A 24,730-nucleotide genomic window follows, 5' to 3' on the forward strand; every position below is an offset into this window, starting at 1 on the left:
TAGAAAAAGGTAGTAATTAACAACAAAAATTCTATCCTGCTTGTATAACAAGATTGGGACAGCATTTTGGACATACAGTGTATGTCCTCTCACACATTTACAAAAATAGATGCTATTTTCTAGGGCTCAACCTTGTGGAAGGAGAACATACTTTGAACATGCTTTTGATGCTGTTGTCAATAAAAAAAAGTATTGTTTGTGATTTGTGTCTTCTGCTTTTCCAACATGATATAACTGCATTCTGGAAGTGTCCTCGTAACGGAAATGAGGGTCAGTTTTCATGGCCTCAATATGTACCAGTATGTTATACGTATTTTAAATACAGCTGTAATTGCAGAAAAATAATTGGCAAAATTCTTAGTCTGTTTCTGTAGCACCTGATCCTTGAATGAACCAATTAGCTACACTTGCAAATTTCTGGGTTGAGCTGTGATTGTTAAACCTGCTATCTACGTGACATTTAATGGTAAATGAACATCTGTGGCTCCTTGGCAACGAATGTCAGACATTTTAAACAGAAAAGGAATTTTCAAACATGGGGAGTTGTTTTGTTTGAAATCATACATAATGACTGAACAAGTTTGAGCTAGGGTGACACATTTGCTACTGTGACGATTGCTCCTATCTTATTTTTTCCAAGGACTATAACCCCGGTCACAGAGCACTCCACGTCCAAATCACGTACAAAAAGTTATGAAAATCTGGTGGACGTACTCGTAAGTGGTAAATTTTTTGGTCAATTTTGGTTTGGCCGTGCTTTGTACGGGGTATGGCCGTTGGCGGCTGTTCCAGTGCTGAAGCACTGCCTAAGCACAGCTAACCACGTCCAGCCACGTGTGTCTACACGGAAAAATCCATTTGTCAGCGATAAGCCGCTAAACACACGCTATTTCCCGTGATACCAACGCGTAACACGCGTCAGCTGACCGTGCTCTGCCTATGACAGACCGCTAAACTTTCGTGTCTTTACCGCGTCTCCCCAAGTTTTAATCACTGCCGGAACACGGATTATCACGTGTGTTTCATGTGTGTTGCACGTCTTTACCACGTGTGCCGCCCGTGGTTGTCAGCGGAACAAAATTTTGAGCAGTTCAAAACTTTTTATCACGTCCGACACTGTTCACATTTTTCCCCGCATCCTGCCACGTCTATAAATCGACCGTAGCTCGTCTTAAACTCAACATCAACGCGAACAACACCGTCTGCTTCACGGGAGACCACTTTTTGACGTGTTTTGGCTATGATTAAGCCGTAAAGCGCTGTGTGACTGGGGTTTAAGGGTTAGGGTTGTGATAGGGTTTTAGGTTTAGATTGATGTGAGGATTAGGAATAGGGTTAATGTCATGTTTGTGGGTAGGTTTTATGTTTGGCTTAGCGTGCAGATATTTCATAGGAGCAGTTGTTGCAGCTGATCAAATGTCATGGAAACCAAGCGAGATCTTCCCAGAAAGAAAACTCAAGTGTTACTTTAGTTTTCTTTTTTCCCAAGATATTGTCATTTGTGTTTTGGCTAAACCGTATTTTGAAGTTTTTGAAATGATGTTGTTGTTTCTTTTAGATTAATTGTCAGTTTCATCTTGGTATAAAAAATAAGGTGAATACTTTATATGGAAAAAGTTTTAAGCGCAGTGGACATTTTTTTTTTTTATCTTGATATAAAAGATAAGGTAATTGCTACATGTGAAAAGAGTTTTATGTCCAGTGGACATTTTTTTCTTTATCCCTTTAACTCATGTCTCTCTCAAAACCCAACAAAATTGAGTCATGACTGCTTTGCATACAAATAATTACAGGGACAGCAATGGACAGTTTTATGATAGGGACATTTGTTTTGCTATGTATCTTGAATTCATGGAAATCACACAAACTGGCAGCACAGATTGTCTTTAAAAGAGAGATTGATACGATGACATTGAATTGATACTCTGGCAAGAAACAAATTTACCCACTCAACAAGCAGTTATGTGTTTGTCATTAACTTCATCAGTCGGACCGCAGCACCCAAGATAATGAGGTGCTCGCAAACATTTTACTTTCAAGTCTCACGCAACTGCCCTGTGCTCAAAGTGTGCAAGTGTAACAGGAGACTTGGCAAGATTTTCTGGAGAGTCACAAAAAATAAGCTATTGATCAGGTGGCAAAGTTACTGCCACTCCATGTTGGGGCAAATTGGTCTGTGAAACATAATTAATGTATGTTAAATGTAATTGTACAAAACTATATTCCATCAAAAGTAGACATTGAAAAAAAGTAACTTGGTAATTGAAAACGTCTGACATACAAATTGTATGGCAGCAGTTTGCTGGCTCCTGACTCTTTTAAGAGCCTAGAATGTTCGAAGCTTAAGTTTCTTGATGATGAATCATTAATGTATAACATGTATGAGGTAAGATTTTGTGTTGAAATCACAAGAAACTCTGTATTCATTTTGAACAGCCAGAATGCAATACCATACGTGCTATGTTGTCTGCCCTTGAAATATCTTTGGAACAACTGTGATATCCTTGGACTGCGTTTTAGCTTATTAGTAACATGCAAGCAATCTTGCACTTGTGCATACAAAATTGTAAACTACAGCGATTTTTCCTTACAATTTAGGGTCTGACTGTCTTTCTTGTCAAATGGACTGAATTTTTTTTTTCATGCCTTGCCAGAAAAGGCAGAATAATCCCTTAACCTTCAAAAAATACTCCGGTGTGCATGCTTGTGGTATATTGCCCAAAGTCAGACTTAGAAGTCACTTTCAGTTTTAAGGACACAGATGAATGCATAGAATGAGATACTCTCTCAGGCAGTATGGAGCTCTGTACAAATCATGGAGCATTCAACAGAGCTAGAAATATTTTTAACAGCTCATAGGAAGAAAGACTCATGGCATACTATCAAACCAAAAGGAATTGAGCTAGTAATCTGTAGAGACACACTGTCAGGTGGCATTTTCTCATCCACAAATTCATTTGATTTGTTTCAATTCTGTACATGTCAACCCTCTTTGTATTTGTCCATAAATACAGGCAAGCTTCAAATGTGTTCAGACTTTGGGTAGCATGTACAATGTCATTGCCACTCTAAACCCTTAAATGAGCATATCCAAATCTTGCATAGCTTTTTGTGAAAAGATGTGGTTTCTCCAATGATACAGCCAATGTGCTGGTGTTTTGTGGATGTTAGCAGGTACTGGTACAGTCATTTGGATGCATGTCACATTGGCTAACAAGCACAATGCAGCACAGACAAATTATCAGTTGCTCATCTTCATTTTGCCACCTCTGTGTAGTTCAGAGATTATAAACAGCCATGTGTGAATTTGTGCTGTAAGGGGTGGGCACATTCTAGGACTCTGCCGTGTAGAGTCAGAGTGGTTTGCCACGGTCTGGTTTTTCTTTCTGGCTGGCATTTCAGCAAAGGATATAATGAATAGTGAGATGCTACTTGCGAGCATGATGCTGACTTCTGTTCTTGTTGTTTCGTCAAGAGAATACAATGGTGTGTCCTGTCTGAATAAATTGTGGAGGAAACAGCAGACAAAGAACTGTAGAGACCTGGGAGTATCATATGACTCCTGCTTTTGTCACCCTCCTGTCACTTACATTGTGAAAGTGACAGAAGCGTTTCTTCCCGTGAAAGTGACAGAAGCGTTTCTTCCTTTGGAAAGTTACAGAGCACACATAGCTAAAACAATTGCCATCTGTGCTTGTACAGCTGAAAATGATACCTTCGATACTGGTGATGCTTTCTAAATGAAAGTTCTCTCCTCCCATATGTCATGTATACAGAGTTGACTCTGAATGCCACCATCTTAAGAAGGCAATTACATTTTGTTTCATAAGGCCTCATAGATCCAGGTTAGAAGTATGATTATGTGAAGTGTTGTGTGGATTTCAAATACATCAAGACTTTTCTAGGGACCTCTGTAACTTGCAGGCAGGTTGCGATAGATGGAGACTTCTAATGAGCACGACAATTACTTTTAAATCGAAAAAAACACCCAAATATTGCCAGTCTCAAGTTTTCTTCATGCATTAACACACACACACACACACACACACACACACACACACAGGCACACACAAAATGGCTTAGTCAAAGTTGCAGAGTCGAACATCAGATGAGTCGAAGGAAAAAATCCAGCCTCCTTCACGTGAAGTATAGGAGAATTTAATTGCATGAATTGAGAGAGCTGATTTTTCCTTTGAATCTTACAATGCAAACTTGCGTCATGCTACATACAGTGTAACTCCAAAGTGCCCTTCCTGATTTCTGCACATGAGTGTGTCTTGCTTTGACCCTTACATGACCAGTCATTCATGAGTGGCAGCCAAAGGAGATTTTGTGGGAATACGTGTTCGTGTGCCACGCTTGTGAGTGATGTTCATACATGAAGTCATGTCGTGATAAGTGAAGTGTATTCAGTATTTTTTTCTCTCTCTCACTTTCAGGTGCCTGCATGGATAATTCTGTAATATTCAATCATGAAAGCAATTAAGTTCAAATGGCCGTGGTAATCAGTGGTAGATTATGACTGGCTAGCTGCAAATTACCCCACAGTCATAACTTAACATTTGACTAGCAAAACAGCAATGGTCACACACACACTCATCAACACATGAATTCAGTTGCTTTGGCTCTTGTTTTATAGTGCATTGCCGTATTGTATTACAATGTAATGTCCAATCAATATAACTCAGTGCGAAGTGGATACCATACATGGACAAAATCTATGTTTAGCTAACATTAACATACAAGAAGAGACATGCTTAGATATGCATTTGATACACACATATCTATTACTTCGGCGTGAACAAGGAAGATACGAAAATCATGGAAGTCACAAAAAAAGAAGAAGAAAAAAATCTGTTCGGAGAGTTGAATATCGCTTGGTTCGAAGCACTCTCTCCAGTTCAAAGGACTTCAACTCATGCAATGTCTACTGTATTCAGACTATCTTTACAATGTGTAATTCAACATCTCATCTTTTTAAAGTGTTTCTGCACTATACAATGTACTTTTGATATTCATGAATGAAATCAATTGTTGTGGATTCTAAGATGATATTCAAAATTATACTATTTACAAAATTACTACAACAATTGTAGACCACAAATCTCTGAAACAGTGAAAAAAAAACACATTGTGAATTGGATGGCATGAATTAAACTGATATTGGTGTATTGCCAGTGAGTTTCATATTTGTTTCTGCTGCCTGTCTTTCAATACCCAACTCTTAAACAATGCAACATATTAAATGGGTTAGTCAAATACCAGTTAGTGATTGGCTAAACACAGTCCCATGATGGAGGCACATTGGTTATGTTCGCCCATGGGCAGAATATTTTTGTAATGCTCTCCCATGGGAAAACATTTTACGGAACAAATGACAAATGTTACCAAACGATTGAATGATCATATTTTTCACGCAATCGATAGGATAAATTTGCCCATTCCATACAATGTGAAAAAGCAGAATGACCGATTATTGTAATGCGTACAAAAGTGTGATTTGAAGGACCCGCGCACAGTGAATTCGGCTCTCTGTGCAAGCGATCAAGTGCGTTGTACATGTGCTGGTGATTTGACTAACCCATATAATATAATAGATGATGACTTTTGTTGTCGGGAACATGTACCAAACGTTCCACCCTCAGGGTTTGAAATGCTATTTCGGAAGGCTTTAAGTCCCTCGACTTCATCTCGGGACTTATAACCTCCCTCAATAGCATTTCAAACCCTTCGGGTGGAACATTCGGTATGTTCCCTCCCCCGCCAGACATCATCTATATAATGATGATTTGACGATTTTCCTTTTCCCACCGTCTCCCTTTATTTACACAGCACAATGCCCCCATTCCCCAGGGAGGGCGAGGGTGTGTCCAGTTCGTCACCCAGTATCAGCACTCCAGCGGCCAGAGACGTGTCCGTGTCACCACCCTGGCAAGAAAGTAAGTCTGAGTGGGAGGGATGTGCATCTTCACTCTCCATCCTCATTTTACATTGTAGGTCAGCTATTAGATTATATCTTAGCTTATTGACATAAACTAGGAGAATGAAATCAACAAACTACAGTAGGCCCTAAGTGAGTGTCCGCTTGATTTTTAGTTAATGTGCCTGACACCTTCCCAGTTTTGTACTATCAGTTTTTACACTCCGGCATTCTTATATTTGTGACTCTGCCACGTAATGGTGCTTGTGGTATTAACAGTTGAGGTTGCCTGTCTGACCATTAATAATCATTTTATGTTGCCATGGTAACATAGAAACAGTCCTTGGTATTATTGATATGAAATGGAAATGTATATTCTGTAACCAGACTTTTAAAAAAGAAATGGTATTGAGTTTTTGTGGTGAGGTGAAAGGACTTAAAGTAAAGATCAAGTCCAAAATTTCATATCTAAAGTAATTTGAGTGAATTGTGATGAAGTTCAATGAAATAGCTTGAGAGGTATTTACCGTACAGATGGTAATGCTATTCATTCTGAGAATTCACCCTATCACTAAGGATGTCAACTGTATGTTGTCATTTTTTGTGACAACCAGTCTTTCCCAATAGAGAGAGAGAGAACTGAAAAATGAAATGAAGTGTGGAACAAGTATTTGTCTCCCTGTCAGCATCAGTGGTCAGAAGGCAGATGTTAAAATGATTAGGGTTGTGGGCTGGGGAGGTAGGGGAGATGAAAGTGTGTACAATAATGAATACCATTCCATCTTTGCAACAGATCTTCATTCTTTCCTTTCTTTCTCTCTATCAGTCTCTGTTAGGGTGCAATCTTTCAACCCATCATCTCTACGTTTAACTAATGTCTCTTTATAGATAAATGATTTTGCCTGTCTGAGAGGCTGGCAATTAACTTGAAATTCACATAATCTGTGCAACAAAAACTCTAAGCGTAAATCATCCCTGTAGAAGTTGCGGTCACAATAACTGAGGCAGTAAGTAAAGTCATCCTAGCTATTTGTCTAAGATGCAGTCCATTCAAGAATGGTGTCATTTTGCATTGTTTGTTTGTCTGTTTGTGTTTTTGTAGTTGGGCTGATGCATCCACACAGATCCAGCACATAGCAGCTGGCTTTGACCAGGAGGCCGCGGCGGTGCTCATGGCCCGGCTGGCCGTCTTCCGAGCCTCCAACGAGGAAGGCGCCGACGTCCTGCGCTGGCTGGACCGCATGCTGATCAGGCTGTGCCAGAAGTTTGGGGAATACCACAAGGACAACCCGGAGTCTTTCCGCCTGGCTCAAGAATTCTCACTCTACCCACAGGTGTAGTAGCAGTGTGAAACAAGAGTGGTGGTGATGGGGGAAGTGATAATCATTGTAGTTATGTCAGTGGCTTGTGAGGACAGTAGGGATGATAGTGGCTTGTGACATTGATTGTTTAAAGGACAAGTTCACCTTCATAAACATAAGGATTGAGAGAATGTAGCAATATTAGTAAAACACATCATTGAAAGTTTGAGGAAAATCAGACAATCCGTTCAAAAGTTATGAATTTTTGAAGTTTTTGTGCAGTAACCGCTGGATGAGAAGACTACTGCAGTGTATGAATAACTTAGATGTCACATGCGTACAACAATATAAGGAAAATATAAAGAGAATTTCACAAAATGCCATCTTTTGAAAAAAGTGCACATTCCCCTGACTCGTTACCGACAAATGTTATGGGCAATATTATTCCCCCTGCCTTTAGAAAGAGGCAAGTCAAGAGCTCTTTTATTATGCGAAAAAAGTGAAAATATGTTGAATTTTCTTTTACATTTTCTTTATACTGTTGTACGCATATGACTCACAAGCTGTAGTAGTCTCCTCATCCAGCGGTTCCAACACAAAAATTTTAAAAATTCATAACTTTTGCATCGATTGTCCAATTTTCCTCAAACTTTCACTGATGTGTTCTACTAATATTGTTGCATTCTCTCAATCCTTATGTTTATGAAGGTGAACTTGTCCTTTAAGGTAAAAGACAGTACTGATAGTTGGGGTGATTCTTAGGTAAAGGTGTAGTAGTAGTAGTGTGGGTATTTGTGTGTCATTATTGTGTTATATTTGAATAGCAGTTGTAGTGATAGAAAAAAAACCCAGTTAATTCTCATACATGAAGTCTGGTCAAAAAGATATTCGTGTTTTATGCTAGAGATGAGGTAGTGATTAGTGGTAAATTATTCTTTTTTCTTTTTTTGCAGGTGAAAATCAAGTGTTAGTTTATGCTAGATTATGCTTTGGTTTGTTTGGTGTTGTTATTTTTTTTATAAGATTAATGCTGTTTGACAGCAAGCCTCCATCCCTTCCTCAAAAAACAACAACAGAATACAAAATCAATTAATGCAGCAGCTTTTTATATATACATGTACTGCTTCATGAATTTCACCTGCAGCAGTAAATGTTGTGAAGACAAACACAAACAGTGCATTCCGCCCAAAAGGTCGTTGTACCGTCTCCCCTCTCTGAAGGTCGCACTTTAATTCGATTTACAATTAGTCCCTCTGTAAGACACCTCTTTGGAGGATAGCATCGTAATGTGAGCGCGGAGAGTCTTAACAGAAAAACTCCATGGGATTCTTCCCTCGTCTCTCGGTAAGATGAGAGACAATTTGATCATGCAGAAAATGCTTCTCTGATTACCCTACCTGAATCAGGTATTCAGTAACGATGTCTGTTGCTGTCCACTTGTCATCAGGTACCATCATTATTGCAAGTTCGTCCTCCTCTGAATACGCACATCTGTATGCAATGGGCGATTATGGTTCAGCTGCTAAAAATTTCCTCTACGGAGAATGACATGAATATTAAATGTTATTTCAGTAGATCATCAGATGAAGAGGCCATGAACCCTAGAACATAGGCAGCTTTCAACATGTAAAAGTCGTTGAAGTGACAAAGGGAATCTGGAAATATTCATTTTTATAGCCATTGATATCTTATAGTATTTATGATGAAATGCCAAAGAGATGTGCACATGAGTCCTTTTTTTTTCTGTCGAAAATTTTGTGATGCAATGATAAAATTAGGGATTTAAAGTGGAAAGAATAATGGACACATTGCTAATGGTGAGTAATCATGATGTTGACAGCTGATGTCCGTATACTGATATATCAGGAGATGTAACTGAGTATATTATTTTTTGCATGTCAGATGAATCTGAACCATGCAGTGCTGTATTGAGTCAGCACTTGATTGTCACACAACTAGTTAGCATCTCTTATCAGAGTAGTGGTTAATTTTTTCTTTCTTTCTGAATATCAACCAGCTTATTGTTCTCCATTTCATAAAAATAACTCCATTTCCAAATATCTCTGAAGTTAAGGCCAGGAAATTATGATGAATGATGCTTGGAGATGCTTGGGTTAGAAGGAGTTGGTGGAACAGCTGGCAAAGGCAAATGGAGTGCGTTGGTATGGGCATGTGTCAAGGAAGGATGAGGATGATGTCCTGAGGAAAGTGCTAAAGTTTAAAGGGATCGTATAGTTCTGGTTGCGACCTACTTTCAGGTTTCTAACTTTTTTTGGTGAGATAATGAGAAACCTCCCCTGAAATATGAAAGAGCATGTTGTTCCATGAGGAATTCAACTTTTATTTGATGAAAATTGGTTTTGAAATGGCTGAGATATCCAAAACAGAGCGATTCTAATAAAGTGTGGGACCCACATTTTATGACGGTTGCTTTGTTTTACTTTGTTTTTAGATGTTTCAGTCATTCCAAACCCGATTTTCTTCAAATAAACTTTGAATTCCTGTTAAAATGGTATGCTCTGTACTATTTCATAAAGGTTTTCTTGGTATTAAAAGCCCAATTTTCATCTCCACCAATACTGTACTATCCCTTTAAAGTGAATGAGCCATGAAAGTGAGGACGATCAAAGAATATGTGAAAGAGACAGATGGAGGAAGATCGTGGGAGGGTTTGCTGAAGAAAAGAGGATAGGTCCTACGGGAGAATGTGTGAGAGCTATTGCTGTGAGAGCTGCAAGGTAAGTCCAGCCACCCCCATTATAGAGGACAGACGCGGATAAAAACTGGTACAATGATGATAAAGGCTAGGGATATTAGATTATAGTATCATGCGACTTCATCATGAAAGTGAGTATGTGTTGTACAAAGTATGTACATGAGCTGCGTGTTTACCTTTGGTGATTTCTAATTTGCAAATTGCAGTTCATGTTCCACCTGAGGAGGTCACAGTTCCTGCAGGTGTTCAACAACAGCCCCGACGAGACGTCCTTTTACCGCCACATGCTGATGCGAGAAGACCTCACCCAGAGCCTTGTCATGATCCAGCCCATCCTTTACTCCTACAGCTTCAATGGCACTGAGGTAGGACCTTCACACCCAATCTTAGTCTCTGTAGTCACATTGCAAGACTTATTCTTTACTGTCCCACATATCCAGTGGAGGACCTGGTTTTTATTCAAATTCATGAAATTCTTCCATCGAGATATTTTTCATTGCAACTGATTGACAAATTGCCCTACATCGACGTAAAGAAGCATGGAATTGATCAGTGATTTAGTAGTAGCCATGATAAAAGATCATGGGCGTACATACTCGAGCAGGATTCGAATCTACGACCTCCTGATCACCGGACAGGCATCATCGCCACTAGACCACAGAGCTTTCGCCCGACAGCAAGTGTTGGTTCTAATCCTTATTGCATGCAGCGGGTACTTCGTAATTATTCAAATTCAAGGATTAGAACCAACACTTGCTGTCAGGTGAAAGCTCAGTGGTCTAGTTGAAATTACGCCTGTCTGGTAATCAGGTCTTAGGTTCGAATCCTGCTCGAGTATGTAAGCCCATGATTTTTTATCATGGCTACAACTAAAACACTGATCAATTCAGTGCTTATTTACGTTGATGTAGGGCAATTTGTCAATCAGTTGCAATGACCTGGTTTTTGCTCTCTCCTGCTTTTTTTTTTCACATTCTTTCTTTTGTCTATTGGAGCACTTGGTCTTTATTTCAAATATATATATCATTGGTCATCACTGGCATTGATATTCAAATGATATTGGCTGACCCTGAGGGCAGATATCAGAACATATTGCCTGAGCTGGGAACATGTTACATGAATCAATTATGGGTGAAACGTGCCTCTTTCAAGGGTAGTAAAATTCTTCTGTCCTGCAAAAATGACAGGCCTGTGTAATAACAGACATGAGAAATATTTAAACAGTTGAATATATACATTGAATGATATATCCCTCAATTTTAATCTAATTCTTTATATTTAGTAATACAAACCTTGAATCATTGAACAACAACAAAATTTGTACATGCAGCATGTAATTACGCACTTGGCAGCATCGCTCTAAGGTCATGAAAATCTATGGTGTAATCATGCTATTTTTTAGCTCTAGTATTAGAGTCTAGTATGGGATATTTCATAGTATTATGGCATGAAAGAAAGGAAGGTATCAGTGGAAAATGGCAGTAGGATGTAGCACTCAAACGTAATCTATCCAAGTTTAGAAAATGGTGGGTGGGTAAATCACATGTGGGAAATCATCTGCTGAGGTGTCTCACATGCATGATACCATCACATATGGTCCCTGCTATTACATTACATGGTCCTCAGTGTCAGATATCTGCAGACAGACCGGGATCAGTTGAAAATGCTTCTAGGAAAAAGTCAAAGTTTCTCACAATGTCAAATCTGCAAGAATTGAAATGTCATGTGTCTATTGGTGGCAGAATTTCCTGTGCTTTTGTGCGATTGCAAGTTACTTTTACACTATGAATTGGCCCTTAAAGAGGTATTTCACAAAATATCTTTTTGCCTGGTTACTTTCTAGGGAACCGTAATGGGTCATCACAAAAGATGATACATTTTTGCCTGAGATTCTTTTGACATAATGTAAGATACGTGCCATTAGGCAAAGCAGATCAGATATTTCACCGTGAATACCTATTCATAGTTCATATTCTGTTTGTAATTCAGTAGGCAATAGTAGTCAGGGGTAATGCTATAAACCATGGGCTGGGTCCTAATTCCCCGTAGTGCCTTTGATAGAATTTCAAAGGGTGATTCACATGAAATTCTCAAATTTTGTGGGGAAAGTTACCAAGCACAATATAACTCTTGACGTGGAAACTGCTTTGGAAAGTATCCACCATATTGATTATCGCTTTTCCATCAGCTATACCCACCTTTTTCTTTCGAACGTAGACTGCACAATTGTGGTGATCTTTTAGATGGCCCTGGCAAAATCTATTGTATATGGTTGCAAGGTTCTACAATTTAATGCTGGAACACCCTTCATCCTTTTGCAGTCTGACAAGCAAAATGCAATAATCCAGGATTGAAGATGAAAAGTATATTTCTGGCCAGAGTGTCAGGTATATAGGGAAATCCATCTTCTTCTAAGCACAACTGACAATGATTGATTTGGAGGGAGAAAAAAAATAATCGCATTTTCTAACTTTCGCGCAACTTACCACATTCTAAAGTGTAAAATTTTGCACACAAACATGATTTTTACTGATCTCTTTGATTTGTGAAGTATGGATGCAATTCCAAGAAGCAAAACATTTTTCCCAGTTATATCAGTGGTGCATATAGGCAATATGAGCCAGTTGCAGGTCATCTTGTTTTGTTCTTGTAAGAGTTAGTTTCAAGTTTATGGTTTAGGGCAGCTGGGGTTCGAGGCTTTTCAGTGACAGTTATTAATAAAAAAAATGCATGTCTTGTGTCGTCAGTATTGTGTTTGTTACTTTGAATAGGGAAACTTTTTATGTTGGGGAAATTTCTATGCATTTCATGTCCTATGATACAAGTGATAAATTAGAAATGGATGCATAATTTATTTGGGGGGTTTGGTATTTTTTAAGAATTTATAAATCTACAATGTGTTATATTTAACAAGTAAGCAAAATCAAAAAGAGATTTGTTTGGTATATAATTTTGTTTGTTTTCATTTAAACATATTGTTTGTTTGTTTTTTCAAACATATTCTTAAAGGCAAAAAGCACTAAATCAATATACAAAAGTCAAATGGTGGTAGAAGCTTTATTTCATTTGATATATGACAAGAAAACAAGTGGGTGGGATCAAAAGTTCATGAAGCATTGAGGTTTAATAGTCAGAATTGTACCTGCAAATTAGATGAGGTAATGGAATTATCACTCACTAGTTTCCAATTGACCATATAGAAATCGTTATCAAATAACTTTTTTTTTTTTAAAGAATGAACCCCAATTATAGCATATTACCATGTCCTTCACATCAATTGATTGTAAGGTTTTAATGACTTAACATTGACGACTTTTAGCAAAGAATATTGAAGCTGTTTGATTATTCATCAAAACATTCATGTAATGATTATATCTTTCTTTCTTTCTTTCTTTCTTTCTTGCACAAACTCATTTGAGCTTTGAGGTATCACAGTCACTAATGGGCACATAGGTGGACCCAATATCATTGCTTCATGAAAACAAATGAAAGTATTTTTTGATAACTTCATCATTTGAAGTCTGAATTAAATGAAATGGCCAGAGTACTGGTTGTTTGATTTTATTCTTTTCATTTTAAGTCGATGTTGACGTAAAATGGACTTTCACTCAAAATGCACTTCTACACAGCATGTCTCTCCATATTTACAGGATCCCGTTTCTTGTGATCATTTTATGAACTAAAGGGCATGAATGCTGTGAGTTTGCAATGATGATAAGTCACTTGATAGTCCTCATGTGGTTCTGCAAAGTATTGCAGTAGCAGCCACGACTAGATAAGGGATTACCTTGCACGTATTCATGTGACAGCTGTAGCCTTGAAGAGGATTAGATGATGCACTGAGTCTGTGTATGGGGTGTTCTCTGATACCGGGTATTCATTTTGCCATTTCAAATAGCTCTTTCTATTACTGCAAGTTCTGCTATTCATCAGTCATAGAATTGAATATGAATCCTCTTTACCTAGACATGTATGAAGGCAGGATGCCTCTCACATCCGCACAGCTTATAAGGGTATTATTCAAGTCTAAACTACGTATCCCTAGGTATGGCCAGATGTATGATACTGAGAAGTGAAGACCCATGTTCAATGTTCTTTGCACGTAGATACTTATAGGCCTTCTTAGTAAGTTTGTCTAGTGAACTAGTATACAAGTAATACACATCAGTAAGGGCATTAGTAAGAATTCCTTGTCATTTTATCAGTCCAATTTGATAGCTCTTGCTTTTCTTAAATGGAGAGGATTTCAAATGTATGCATTTTAAATTCAGCGGGAGCCATTTTTACAAGTAATTGAAACAGTAAAATCTTACTCGGTCACCATTACAACATGAAAATGCTAATGACTGGTCATTATACTCTACTCATGACCAGTCATAAGCTAAATTATGTGTTAGGCAAAATGAATGCCTGGTCACATGTATGCTGTTTATATAATCATTTGATTGGGATCTGCTTCATCAATTTGTAAGTTAACATATCTTGCTTGGGTGTGTAGTTTGAATTAAGAGCTTCCTGTGGAAAGAGTCTACTGGTGCTAAAAGAACATTACACAATATAATGCAAAAGTGCTGCTGTTTTCTGTCTCTGAATTTTCTCTCTTTCTACATAACTGTGCTCAAGCTACCATGGGTGCCAGGCCACGGCAGAAAAGAAATGTCCAATTTTATTTTCATAATGCTTCATATATCTACAAATCAGGATGTAATAGGGCCCACAGTTTTCAGGGCCAGTGCATGAATGTCAAGGGCAGTGAATGACTCTAGTGTGTAGAGATGGTACAGATTGATACGGCCTTCAAAACCTCATTGGCATCCGTGTTCAGGTGCTCTGCTTCCACAACACTCAACAAATGTAATCACTTACAGAGGGCTGGATGATGATATCACTATCAATTATTTACTCAGCACGATTCATTGCCTCATTATTGGCAGGTGCTCTGCATCGATTGCTAGCAACAGAGGGATGCGGGAGATTGAAGTATCTGAAATATTTTTTTTTCTTCATTTCAAATTGATCACTGAGCTATTAGGAGGGTTTTGAGGCTTTATGATGACATGGGGCGGGACTGATGGGAGGGAGGGGGAGGGGGTGGGGGTGGGGTGGCAAGAAAGTAGTACAACTACAGGAGTAGATGAGAGGAAGAAGGAAGAGAATGAGCAGCAGTAGCAGCAGCCATTTCATTCTCTCTCCCAAAAAAAAAAAAGAATGAAAAAAAAAAATTATCCTAAAGGCAGATGAGAAGCCCTTAAAGGACAAGTTCATTTTCATATACATATATAGATTGAGAAAATGCACTCAATATTAGTAGAACATATCAGGGAACGTTTGAGGAAAATCGGACAATCCGTTAAAAAGCTATGAATTTTTGAAGCTTCTGTGCCACCATCGCTGGATGAGAAGACTACTATAGTTTGTGATGTCACATGTGTACAACGATATAAAGAAAATATAAAGCAAATTCAACATATTTTCACTTTTTTGCATAGTAAAAGAGCATTCACCTTGCCTCTTTCAGAAGGCGGGGGAATAATATAACCCTTGACATACGCCAGTAACAAGTCGAGAGCATGGGTACTTTTTTCAAAAAATGACATTTTGTGGAATTCTCTATACATTTTGCTTTTATTGTTCTACGCAGTGACTGTTCAGAAACTTTAGGAAATCATAATTTTTGAACGGATTGTCCAATTTTCATCAAACTTTTACTGATGTGTTCCACTGATAGTGCCGCATTTTCTCAATCCACATGTTTATGAAGGTAAACTTGTCCTCTAATACCAGTTTAGCGTGAGGAGTATTGGGTGTTATATATGAGTGAAATTAGAATCTCTTGCCTCTTGAGTAACACATGTATTAGATAGACGTCCATCCATTTTGATGGGAAAGTGGAGAGCAAGAGTCAGTGGCTGTTTTACAACTTATGACAATCATGATTCAGCAATATTCTCCATGTTTGCTCGAATCCCTACCCACTTCCTTTGAATTGGCTTTCTCCTGCAAATACGCAACTGGAATATCTTACTTCATTCAGTGTTATCTATAGGAATGAAATGTTTACCTTTGATAAAATGCCTGCCTTTATATGTTGTATGTGTCTGTGTAGATACGATATGAAAGTAGCAGAGAATAAGAGAAGAGGGAATGATATGAACTGCGTCGTATGAAATTATACCCTACGAAAAAGTGGCACGGTCTTGTATCAGTTGGAAAATTAAATGGTGATAACGCTGCGCCATGTTTAGAATTGAACTTGTCTAGCTGCTTCCCAACCAACTAGTACTGAATAATGGAGTGTTGTACGCAATCACAATGAGTCCAAAAATAGAACTGAGGAAGTTTTGTTTTGGAGTAGACTTTGCTGGGACAAGGGGAAACATACATGTAATTGATGTTCAGGGAATTGTTTTATGGGGAATTGTGGGACGTGCCTAGCCTGGATGTCCATGTTGCATGATTTATCACCACCTTAATGATGTACAGGCACTAGTAACTGATCCACTGAAAGGTTATTGCATGGTCCTTTGTTGCTGCTGGTTATAAATCTGCATGAATAATGGCCGCTGCACTCTTGGAAATTACTTTTTGGTCTGACGTGGTGATAAAATTTAGTCTGTGGTGACCACAAGGATGAGACTCAGCTGTAGAAATCACTTTTTTTTCTTGTTTTGTGTTATATTGTCTGATCAAATCCTCCTATTTTTCTGAATTTACATACCCCTGTGATGCTCAGTATTGGTGAATGGACAGATTTTTATTGGATTTTTTTTTCCTCTTTGAATTTGAGCTACCATGTTCATTTGTTGATTAAGATATTCTCAGAATGTGATAAACGTTGAATATGTTCTTCATCATTGCTTTGCTCTGCTCTGTTAACATTTTATAGAATGTTGAAAGTCAAAATCAAGATCAGACAACATTTAAATGTCCTAGTAAGTAGAATCCCTTATTTAGGGTATTGTTTGAGTATTAAAGTTTAATAACTGAATGTATTATAGACCGAAGGATATGTTCTATGTCTCCATAAAATTACAAATCTCATATTGCAAGCACTGTCATGATAAAACCAATAGCTGAGAAGACTGTAGATACAGTGTTGAGCAGAAATTATGTCACTGAGCAGTCAGTACTATGTCTGCCTTTTTCTTTTCTTTTTTATCGACATCGTTGATAAGAACAAACTATGTAAGACTTCCCTTTCCAGTCATTTGTGGACATGGTGTGGTTATTATTCCTGGTGAAACCATTGCTACAGGTGTGATGCAAGATAGTCAAATTAGGCCATGAAAAGACAAATAATTATCTCATTCTCAAGTCACCTGCCAGTCTCATCTGCTACCTTTCTCTCTATCTCTCTATATTTTCCTCTTTTTTTTTCTTTGATCTCTTTCTCTCTCTTTTCCTTTCCTCCCTGACCTTCTCTGCATGCTGATTGCACTTCAACACACTGATTGCAATTAAAGCAGACATAGACCATTGTATACAAGTAGATGTCCAGTTTCTGACCACGTGCTGACCGTTTGAACTCTTCTTCCTCCTCAGCCCGTCCTCCTGGACAGCAGCAGCATCCTGCCGGACCGCATCCTCCTCATGGACACGTTCTTCCAGCTGCTCATCTATCATGGCAAGGTGGGAGAAAGCAGCAGTGGACTGATGCTTTTTACAGACATCGGATTGGGATGGGTGGGGAAGGCGGGGCAGGAAAAGGGGAGGGTTTGGCCTTCAAGAATGGCAACTACAGTGGACTCCCATTATACTGAAGTCCTGGTGACCAGCAGTTTTATTTCGTTATATCAAAATTTCGTTGTAACTGAACAAATAAACAGTGAAAAACAAAGAGCAGGTAATGTTGCGGCCTGAATATTTACTTCGTTGTGACAGTGTTCGTTATAACGGGAGTGCACTGTATAAACTTAAGAATCTCCATGATCTCTGTATAATGTGAACTTCTTCTTGGAATTCTTTAGGATGCATTTTTATAAATAAGATGCTGGGAAATAATGATGGCGCTGTACTCTTGGGTTATCAAAGGGATCCATGTCATCACTGTTTGGAAAACATAGAACAATACAAGGAAATAAACAATGACATTCTTGTGACACCACTGATACAAAGATGACTGTGAAAGATATCTGTATTTGATTAATTTGTTCGTGCTGTGGTATACCTTCATATGTAACTCCAAGTCTTGATTACAGCTATGAAAAGTTTGTACCATAGTGATTAAAATCTTTAACCCCCCTTTAAAGCCCAAATAGTGTCAGCATTTTGCAAAAATACGTTGATAATTGGTCAATGGCTGAAATCTAAAACTTGATTAGATTGTAATAATATTCACTGTTTCACTTTACTCTCTCTTTTGGACAAGAGTAGGAAATAAAAGTGTGAGAATGCAAATTGATTTTCCTAAGTGACTCCATTCTCCCTTGAAATAGACAATTGCCTCCTGGTACAAGCAGGGCTACCATGAACAAGCAGGCCATGAGAACTTCAAGCAGCTGCTAGAGGCTCCCGAGGCAGATGGCCAAGAGATCCTCCAGAATCGCTTCCCCATGCCCAGGTACATCGTCTGCGAGGAGGGCAAGAGTCAGGTCAGTCATCGTTTCTTTACTTTCATTTTTTTTTTAATTGCTATTTGTTTATTCGTAGCAGCATCAAATTTATAGTTGAATTTGAGAGCCACTACACTTTGTATTTAAAGTTCCATGAAGTTAGATCGATCAGTTTGGGTGCAGGGTTAGTCTTGAGCTGTGAATTGTCTTTAAAGGGATGATACAGTATTGGTTGAGACGAGGATTCAGCTTTTGCTAAATTTTGTGAGATGCTTAAAAACGACTTTATGAAATGTGAAAGAGCAAACATATTATGAAGAAGTCGAATTTTATTTGATAAAAATCTGTTTTTAAATGACTGAGATATCCATAACAAAGTGAAACAAAGCAATCCTAATAAATGGTCGGTCCCACCTTTAATTAAGATCACTCCGTTTGGAATATCTCAGTCATTTCAAAACCAATTTTCATCAAATAAACCTTGAATTGCTCTTAGAATTATTATATGTTTTTTTCATATTTCATAAGAGGTTTCTCATTTTCTCAACAACGAAAAAATCATAAAGTAGTTAAAAACCTTAAGTCCCATCTCATCTGAAACTGTACCATCACTTTAACGTTTTGGCTGTGCACAAAATATTAAAGTCAATGTAACAGGCAGAAACTGCTTCTTGTGGACAAAAGGAACAATGTGAAAGAATCTTGTTAATCTTGTTCATCATGACTTTGTCACTTTACCTATCATCCTCATTATCATCATTGTCATCATCATTTGCATTAGTAACATCACATTATTACAACCAGTAAAACAATATTGTTGCTTTGATAATTGAGTTTAAAGTCCAGCATACTTAACCCTAAAAAGACTGAAATCTATAAGTTCAGCAAATGGTGAGTGTAGAAATGCAGAGGGATTTTTAGAATACATTGTACTTCAGATTTGCATTTTAAGTCCTTGTTTTGTTTCTTGTGCAGGCTCGCTTCCTTCTCAGCAAGGTGAATCCATCGCAGACACACAACAACATGTATGGATGGGGTCAGGTAAGGATTTCATTCTCTTTTTGATTTGCTTCACATTACAGAAAAAAAGGGCAAAAAAGATTATGCTAAATAAAGGCAAGACTCAGACTGACTTGTGTACTATTCTTGTCTGAGCGTATTTCTTCTGTAATTCTCTCTCAAAAGCAAACAAACAGTATTAAAAAAATTAAGCACTACGTCATGCTTGTATTGTCACAGTTTGCTTTTTTCTTTTCAAGCCCCACATTCAAGACATAACAAAAGATCAATCCAAGAAGCTTTACTGATGACATTTCTTGTATGTTCATGCCTATTTATGTTGGGGGAACCATGTAATGATCTTTTTTTTTTGAATTTTTAAACCATTTTGTCTGTTTTCAAAACTATATAGGATGGTAGTGCCCCAGTGCTGACAGATGACGTTAGTTTACAAGTCTTCATGGACCACCTCAAGAAGCTGGCTGTGTCAACCTCCTCATAGACAAACTTTTTCCCAGCCGGACAGAATGGAGTGGCCAAACTTTGAGTAATCATGGAAGGCACACAGATATTATGCGATGTGTATTTACATGTATATAGATCAAAAAATTAATCAAAGTGAGTTTAATGTGCATCTCCAATGTCAAATGGAGTCCAGTGACTATTACAAGTTTTAAACTCATTTTTTCTTTTTTAGATATATTCCAAATGAGACAGTGTTGTAAGGACATCAGTCTGTGGAGCTTAGATAAAGAGAGAATAATGCCAAGTATTTGTAGTAAGTCTGTGTATAGCCCAAGGCATTTGATTTTAGATCCCGCCCTATTTTCTGTGCTCTTTTCTGGAGTGTTTCTCTTTAATGCCATGTTTGCTAGGTCTGCATGTGACTCTCACTTTATGCACAGCTCAATTCACCTAACGTATTGAAATAATAATCATAATCATAATCATATTCATAATAATGATAATGATAACGCATACAATCTATATAGCGGCATTTTCCATACTGAGCAAATGCTCAAGGGGCATTACACTGAAGCAAAAAGACTGAATTGAAAGTACCATAAAAAAAAAGAAGATGAAGAAGAAGGAGAAGAAGAAGAGCAGGAAGAGGAGGAAGAAGAAGGAGAAGAAGTGAATGTCTGTCTTCAAAATGCATGATTAAACATGTAGGATTTCAGGATGCTGGATGCAGACACAGCTGCATTCGTTTCAATTTGTCAAAGTATTCTCTCCCTTAGATACGGTATTCAAAAATCATTCACCACTGACCAGGCAATAAACAAAATTTGTTGTGACATGCAAGTCCCCGTGTCTTCAATACAATAACTCTGGTTTTGTCTTTGGCATTAAATATGCTCTCAGCAAGTTCATGTCAGAGAAATACTCTTTTTCTCATCAATATTTTGATAGCCATTGTGGTAAGGTATTGCATGTCACTTCTGGCTCAATGTTAGCATTCATATGCTTTCTTTGTATCCTTGACATATCACAAAATCAGTATCAAATTTATCTCTTAAGTGTCTAGGGGAGAAAAAAAAAAATATGTTGATTTTTTTTTTCTAGCTTATTTTTTTTTCTAGCTCTTTCTCAATTTGCTAGGCTCAACCAACCTTATTAACAAGAGGGCCTACTTCTTGATGTCAATGCTTGTGGATCAAATGAATTGATGTAGTTCAATATCTCTCATATAAAGTTAAGTTCTAATCAACATTGAACCCACTAGTTTATTTTCATCATTCTCATGTGATCCTCCCCCCCCCCCCCCCCACCCAACATGAAGAAATACACATTGCACTAGTGAGAGTCTTATAGTGTGGATATGGTGTCAAAACACAACTTCTCATGAATTGTGACAAAGATGTTGATTGTACTCACTGATTGATCTGTAATAGAGAAGTGGTTTTTTAAAAAGATCTATTTCCACTTGTCTTAACAGGTCTTTGAGTTTCACAGTTTATTATTCAGAGTTGTTCTATGTTTGTTTGTTTTTTCTTTGTAATAGGGACTGCAGCACAAGAGTCACACTACTACAAAATATTAGGTATTCAATAGTGTTGCTACTACAATATCAATTTCAATTTCAATTTATTTTCGTATTTCTCGATGGAAAATACATGGTATATAACAAAATAAAATACAGAATGTCCAGCTTGGATATATACATGAAGAAATAGGAATACAAAAGTAATACATAACGGTCGATGTGTCATTTTCAATCAAAGTAAAGGATGCGAAGAGAAATACGATGGAACCTACTAAAAAGCAAAGCTTGTTGAGTGTAGGTCCCAACAAAAGCCTAGTAAGGGGAACAGGATGAGGAGCACGGGTACAATTAAGACCAAAAGTAATGATAAACAAAAGAGAATGACTATATATATCAGCCTTGACATCTCTCATGGAACTATTGTAGTGTCTTGAACAAACCAAGATGAAACATACTTTAAAAATGATTTGATTTCCATGAGCAAATTTACACTGGTTTATCTTGTCATTTCTCCTCAATGAATAGCTCACGCTGTCATTCAGAATTTGACATTACATTACTGGATAAAAAATTCATTAATCAACTGCAAAAACTGCGGGTCACTCTTGCCTAATATTCTCCCGATGTTTTGCTAGTGCACACTATGAAAAATTAGACAAAGCATTTGTATCTACCACTTGCAAGTTTTCTCATTTGTGTATCAAAGATTATTAAGGTTCTTCAGTGCCTTTGAGTTTACACATTGAACTTAAAAAAGTTACTCCACCAGAAGATAGAGAGCGGATGCATAGTGTTAGATACAAAGCTTTCTACACTTCAAAGACACTGTATTGCTCAGTTTTCAGGAACAGAAGGTTGGACGATTATCACATGACATGTAGTTCCTTCCCTGAATATGTAGTTTTGTACACAAGTAAATTATAAGTTCTCTCTGCCATTTACTTTTATGATTGTGGTACGTTCAAAAGTTTTACTCATGCTACATGAATATAAAGTTAATGTTATTTAATGTCATATTTTGATATGTTTCTGCATTTTGCTTTTAAGCCAGAATTTTCCTTGCTCGTGTATGTGTCTCAAAAGATTTAGAGTAAAGTATCCGTATTAAATAGATATTGTATAAACATCAATGTGTCATTGTCTTATTCAATCTGCATTGAACAGCAGTGTTACTGTGATGGACTGTTGTGGTTAATGACTCTCATGGGAAGGGGAAAAAAACACCAATATCAAGGTCCTAACATGAGAATTAAAGACACACAGAATTTTGACAAAGGAGCCATGTTCACAAGAGATATAAAACAAGAGGAGAATATGGTATCCTTATGGATGGTGCCTGAAAACATGTCTTTATATGCAGTGCACTCCCGTTATAATGAACACCGTTATAACAAAATTCAGGTTACAACAAAATAAAAATCTAGGTCGCAAAATTATCAGCTCTATGTTCTTTTATTGTTTATTTGTTCAGTTGTAACTTAATTTCTATATAACAAAAGAAAACTGCCGGTCCTGATCAGCATGAGGACTTCATTATAATGGGAGTCCACTGTATTACTTGCTTCCATACACCCTATGCCCAGAGTGTTGTTGGCTACTGACTTTTTCTCTGTTCTTGACCTTTCTGTTTTCATGCATCACATTTTTCTATTTTGTTTGGTCAGAGATCCTTCTTTGTATTTTCACTTTCATAGCAACTAAACCTCTGCTTCTCCACCAGTGGGCAACGATGTCGACCAAAAATGAAATAAAAAAATATTCATATTCAATGGAACCTGACAAAAAAAAAAAAAAAAAAAAAAAAAAAAAAAAAAAAAAAAAAAAATAAGATGGGCCTTTGTTAAAAAAGGTTGAGAAGCAATGATTTAAACCATTTACAGCGCTGTCATATTCTAAATTTATACCCCATGTACTTACTGGTGAACTGTAAAACCAGAACATTCATGGCATGACACTTTTGCAAATTAGAGTAGACAGCCTTTTTTGCGGCATGAAACTTTCAGGAGTTGCCGACCATGAAAACAGTTACAAGTAGTAATACAGAGATTTTTGAAGTTTTGTATGCATTTTACTTGTGCAAATCTTTGGCTCCTTGGCAAAATTTGCAAAAGTTACATGACCTCAAAAATTTTTAGTTTTACAGTATGTTCCATGGAGGTTTCTTGATATTGATGTTGTACTGTGAGAATCTCTAACTCTGACCTTGTGTTGTTGGTGTCCTGACAAGTCTGACACAGACGTGTGGAAAAAAGAAATTGAGATCTTTCATATTGTGTGCTTAAATATGCATTTCAGTTTTAATGCAAAACCATACAACATTTACATATATCACATTGCAGACTGCACAGTAAGATGACTTTGTCATAGAAAATGCACAGAGCACACTGAAAAGGGCATAGACTCACATATTTTTAAATTTCTATCATACCATACATACATAGTTCTGGAGAGGATCAATACTCTTCCAGCATAATGACAAGGTGACTGATCCATCTATTTGCAAGTACGTGATAAATTTAATATTCAAAGAAAATTTTCAGCATGCCAAACACCATGATGTGTGAAGACCTATTCATGTTTGCATCACAAAGAAGTTAATGGTCCAAAGTGAGAATACATACACACACAGCAGGAATAAGCAAATGTTGCCATGCACCAAGTTCACACTAGACTTTCTTTGTTGTCTCTGCAAGAAAATGCTTTTCCTTTCTGGTGCACATTTTTGTGCTTCCATTCCATCTTTTGCAATTGACCTTTGACAATTTGACAATTTCACCATATCACATTCACATGCGAGGGCAACGTCATTTATGGGGACACTTACAGGGATCTTATATGCCGTATGGGGTCAAGGGGCAACACAGAAACAGGTACACACTGTGCACAAGAGATGTAATTATTTGTGTTTAATCTTGCCTCGAAGTAGTGTACAGTAGTCTGCTACAAGGACCAGATATTGCACAAGTGTACACTTGTTCATATTTTCACACACAAAGCTCAGAAAACTAATATTCTCCATAGAGCATAAGGAATATTATTTACAGTATACACAATTGTTAAATGAAGATTCAGTGTAAGAAAACTAGTTTGTGCTACACATTCTATCTCTTGTCTTAACTGCGGCAAATGCACAAGAGTCTTCCTTGATGAACTCCGAGAGTAGAGGAGTGATATATGTAAAGCAATGACTAGAATTGCTGGAATTATTTAGCACTCTGGGTCCTCATAGTGTGAACTTGAAATATTCTGCAGAAA

General features: G+C 37.5%; 1 protein-coding gene across 1 annotated transcript in view; it reads left to right on the forward strand.

Moving 5' to 3' along the window:
- LOC139730689 (protein transport protein Sec23A-like) overlaps window positions 1-21,025 on the forward strand; it is a 92,593-nt gene extending 71,568 nt beyond the window's left edge. Inside the window, exons 13-19 of the mRNA XM_071641556.1 lie at window positions 5,833-5,939; window positions 7,023-7,254; window positions 10,144-10,302; window positions 17,480-17,566; window positions 18,373-18,528; window positions 19,465-19,530; window positions 19,901-21,025. Coding sequence (XP_071497657.1) covers window positions 5,833-5,939; window positions 7,023-7,254; window positions 10,144-10,302; window positions 17,480-17,566; window positions 18,373-18,528; window positions 19,465-19,530; window positions 19,901-19,990 — 897 coding nt within the window. The 3' untranslated portion in view covers window positions 19,991-21,025. The remainder of the gene's footprint in view (window positions 1-5,832; window positions 5,940-7,022; window positions 7,255-10,143; window positions 10,303-17,479; window positions 17,567-18,372; window positions 18,529-19,464; window positions 19,531-19,900) is intronic.
- The last annotated feature ends 3,705 nt before the right edge of the window (window positions 21,026-24,730 follow it).

This window comes from Diadema antillarum, unplaced genomic scaffold (genome assembly GCF_040938485.1).
Source record: "Diadema antillarum isolate AM-2024a unplaced genomic scaffold, OU_Dant_1.0 seq00000326_RagTag, whole genome shotgun sequence".
Classification (NCBI taxonomy): Eukaryota; Metazoa; Echinodermata; class Echinoidea; order Diadematoida; family Diadematidae; genus Diadema; species Diadema antillarum.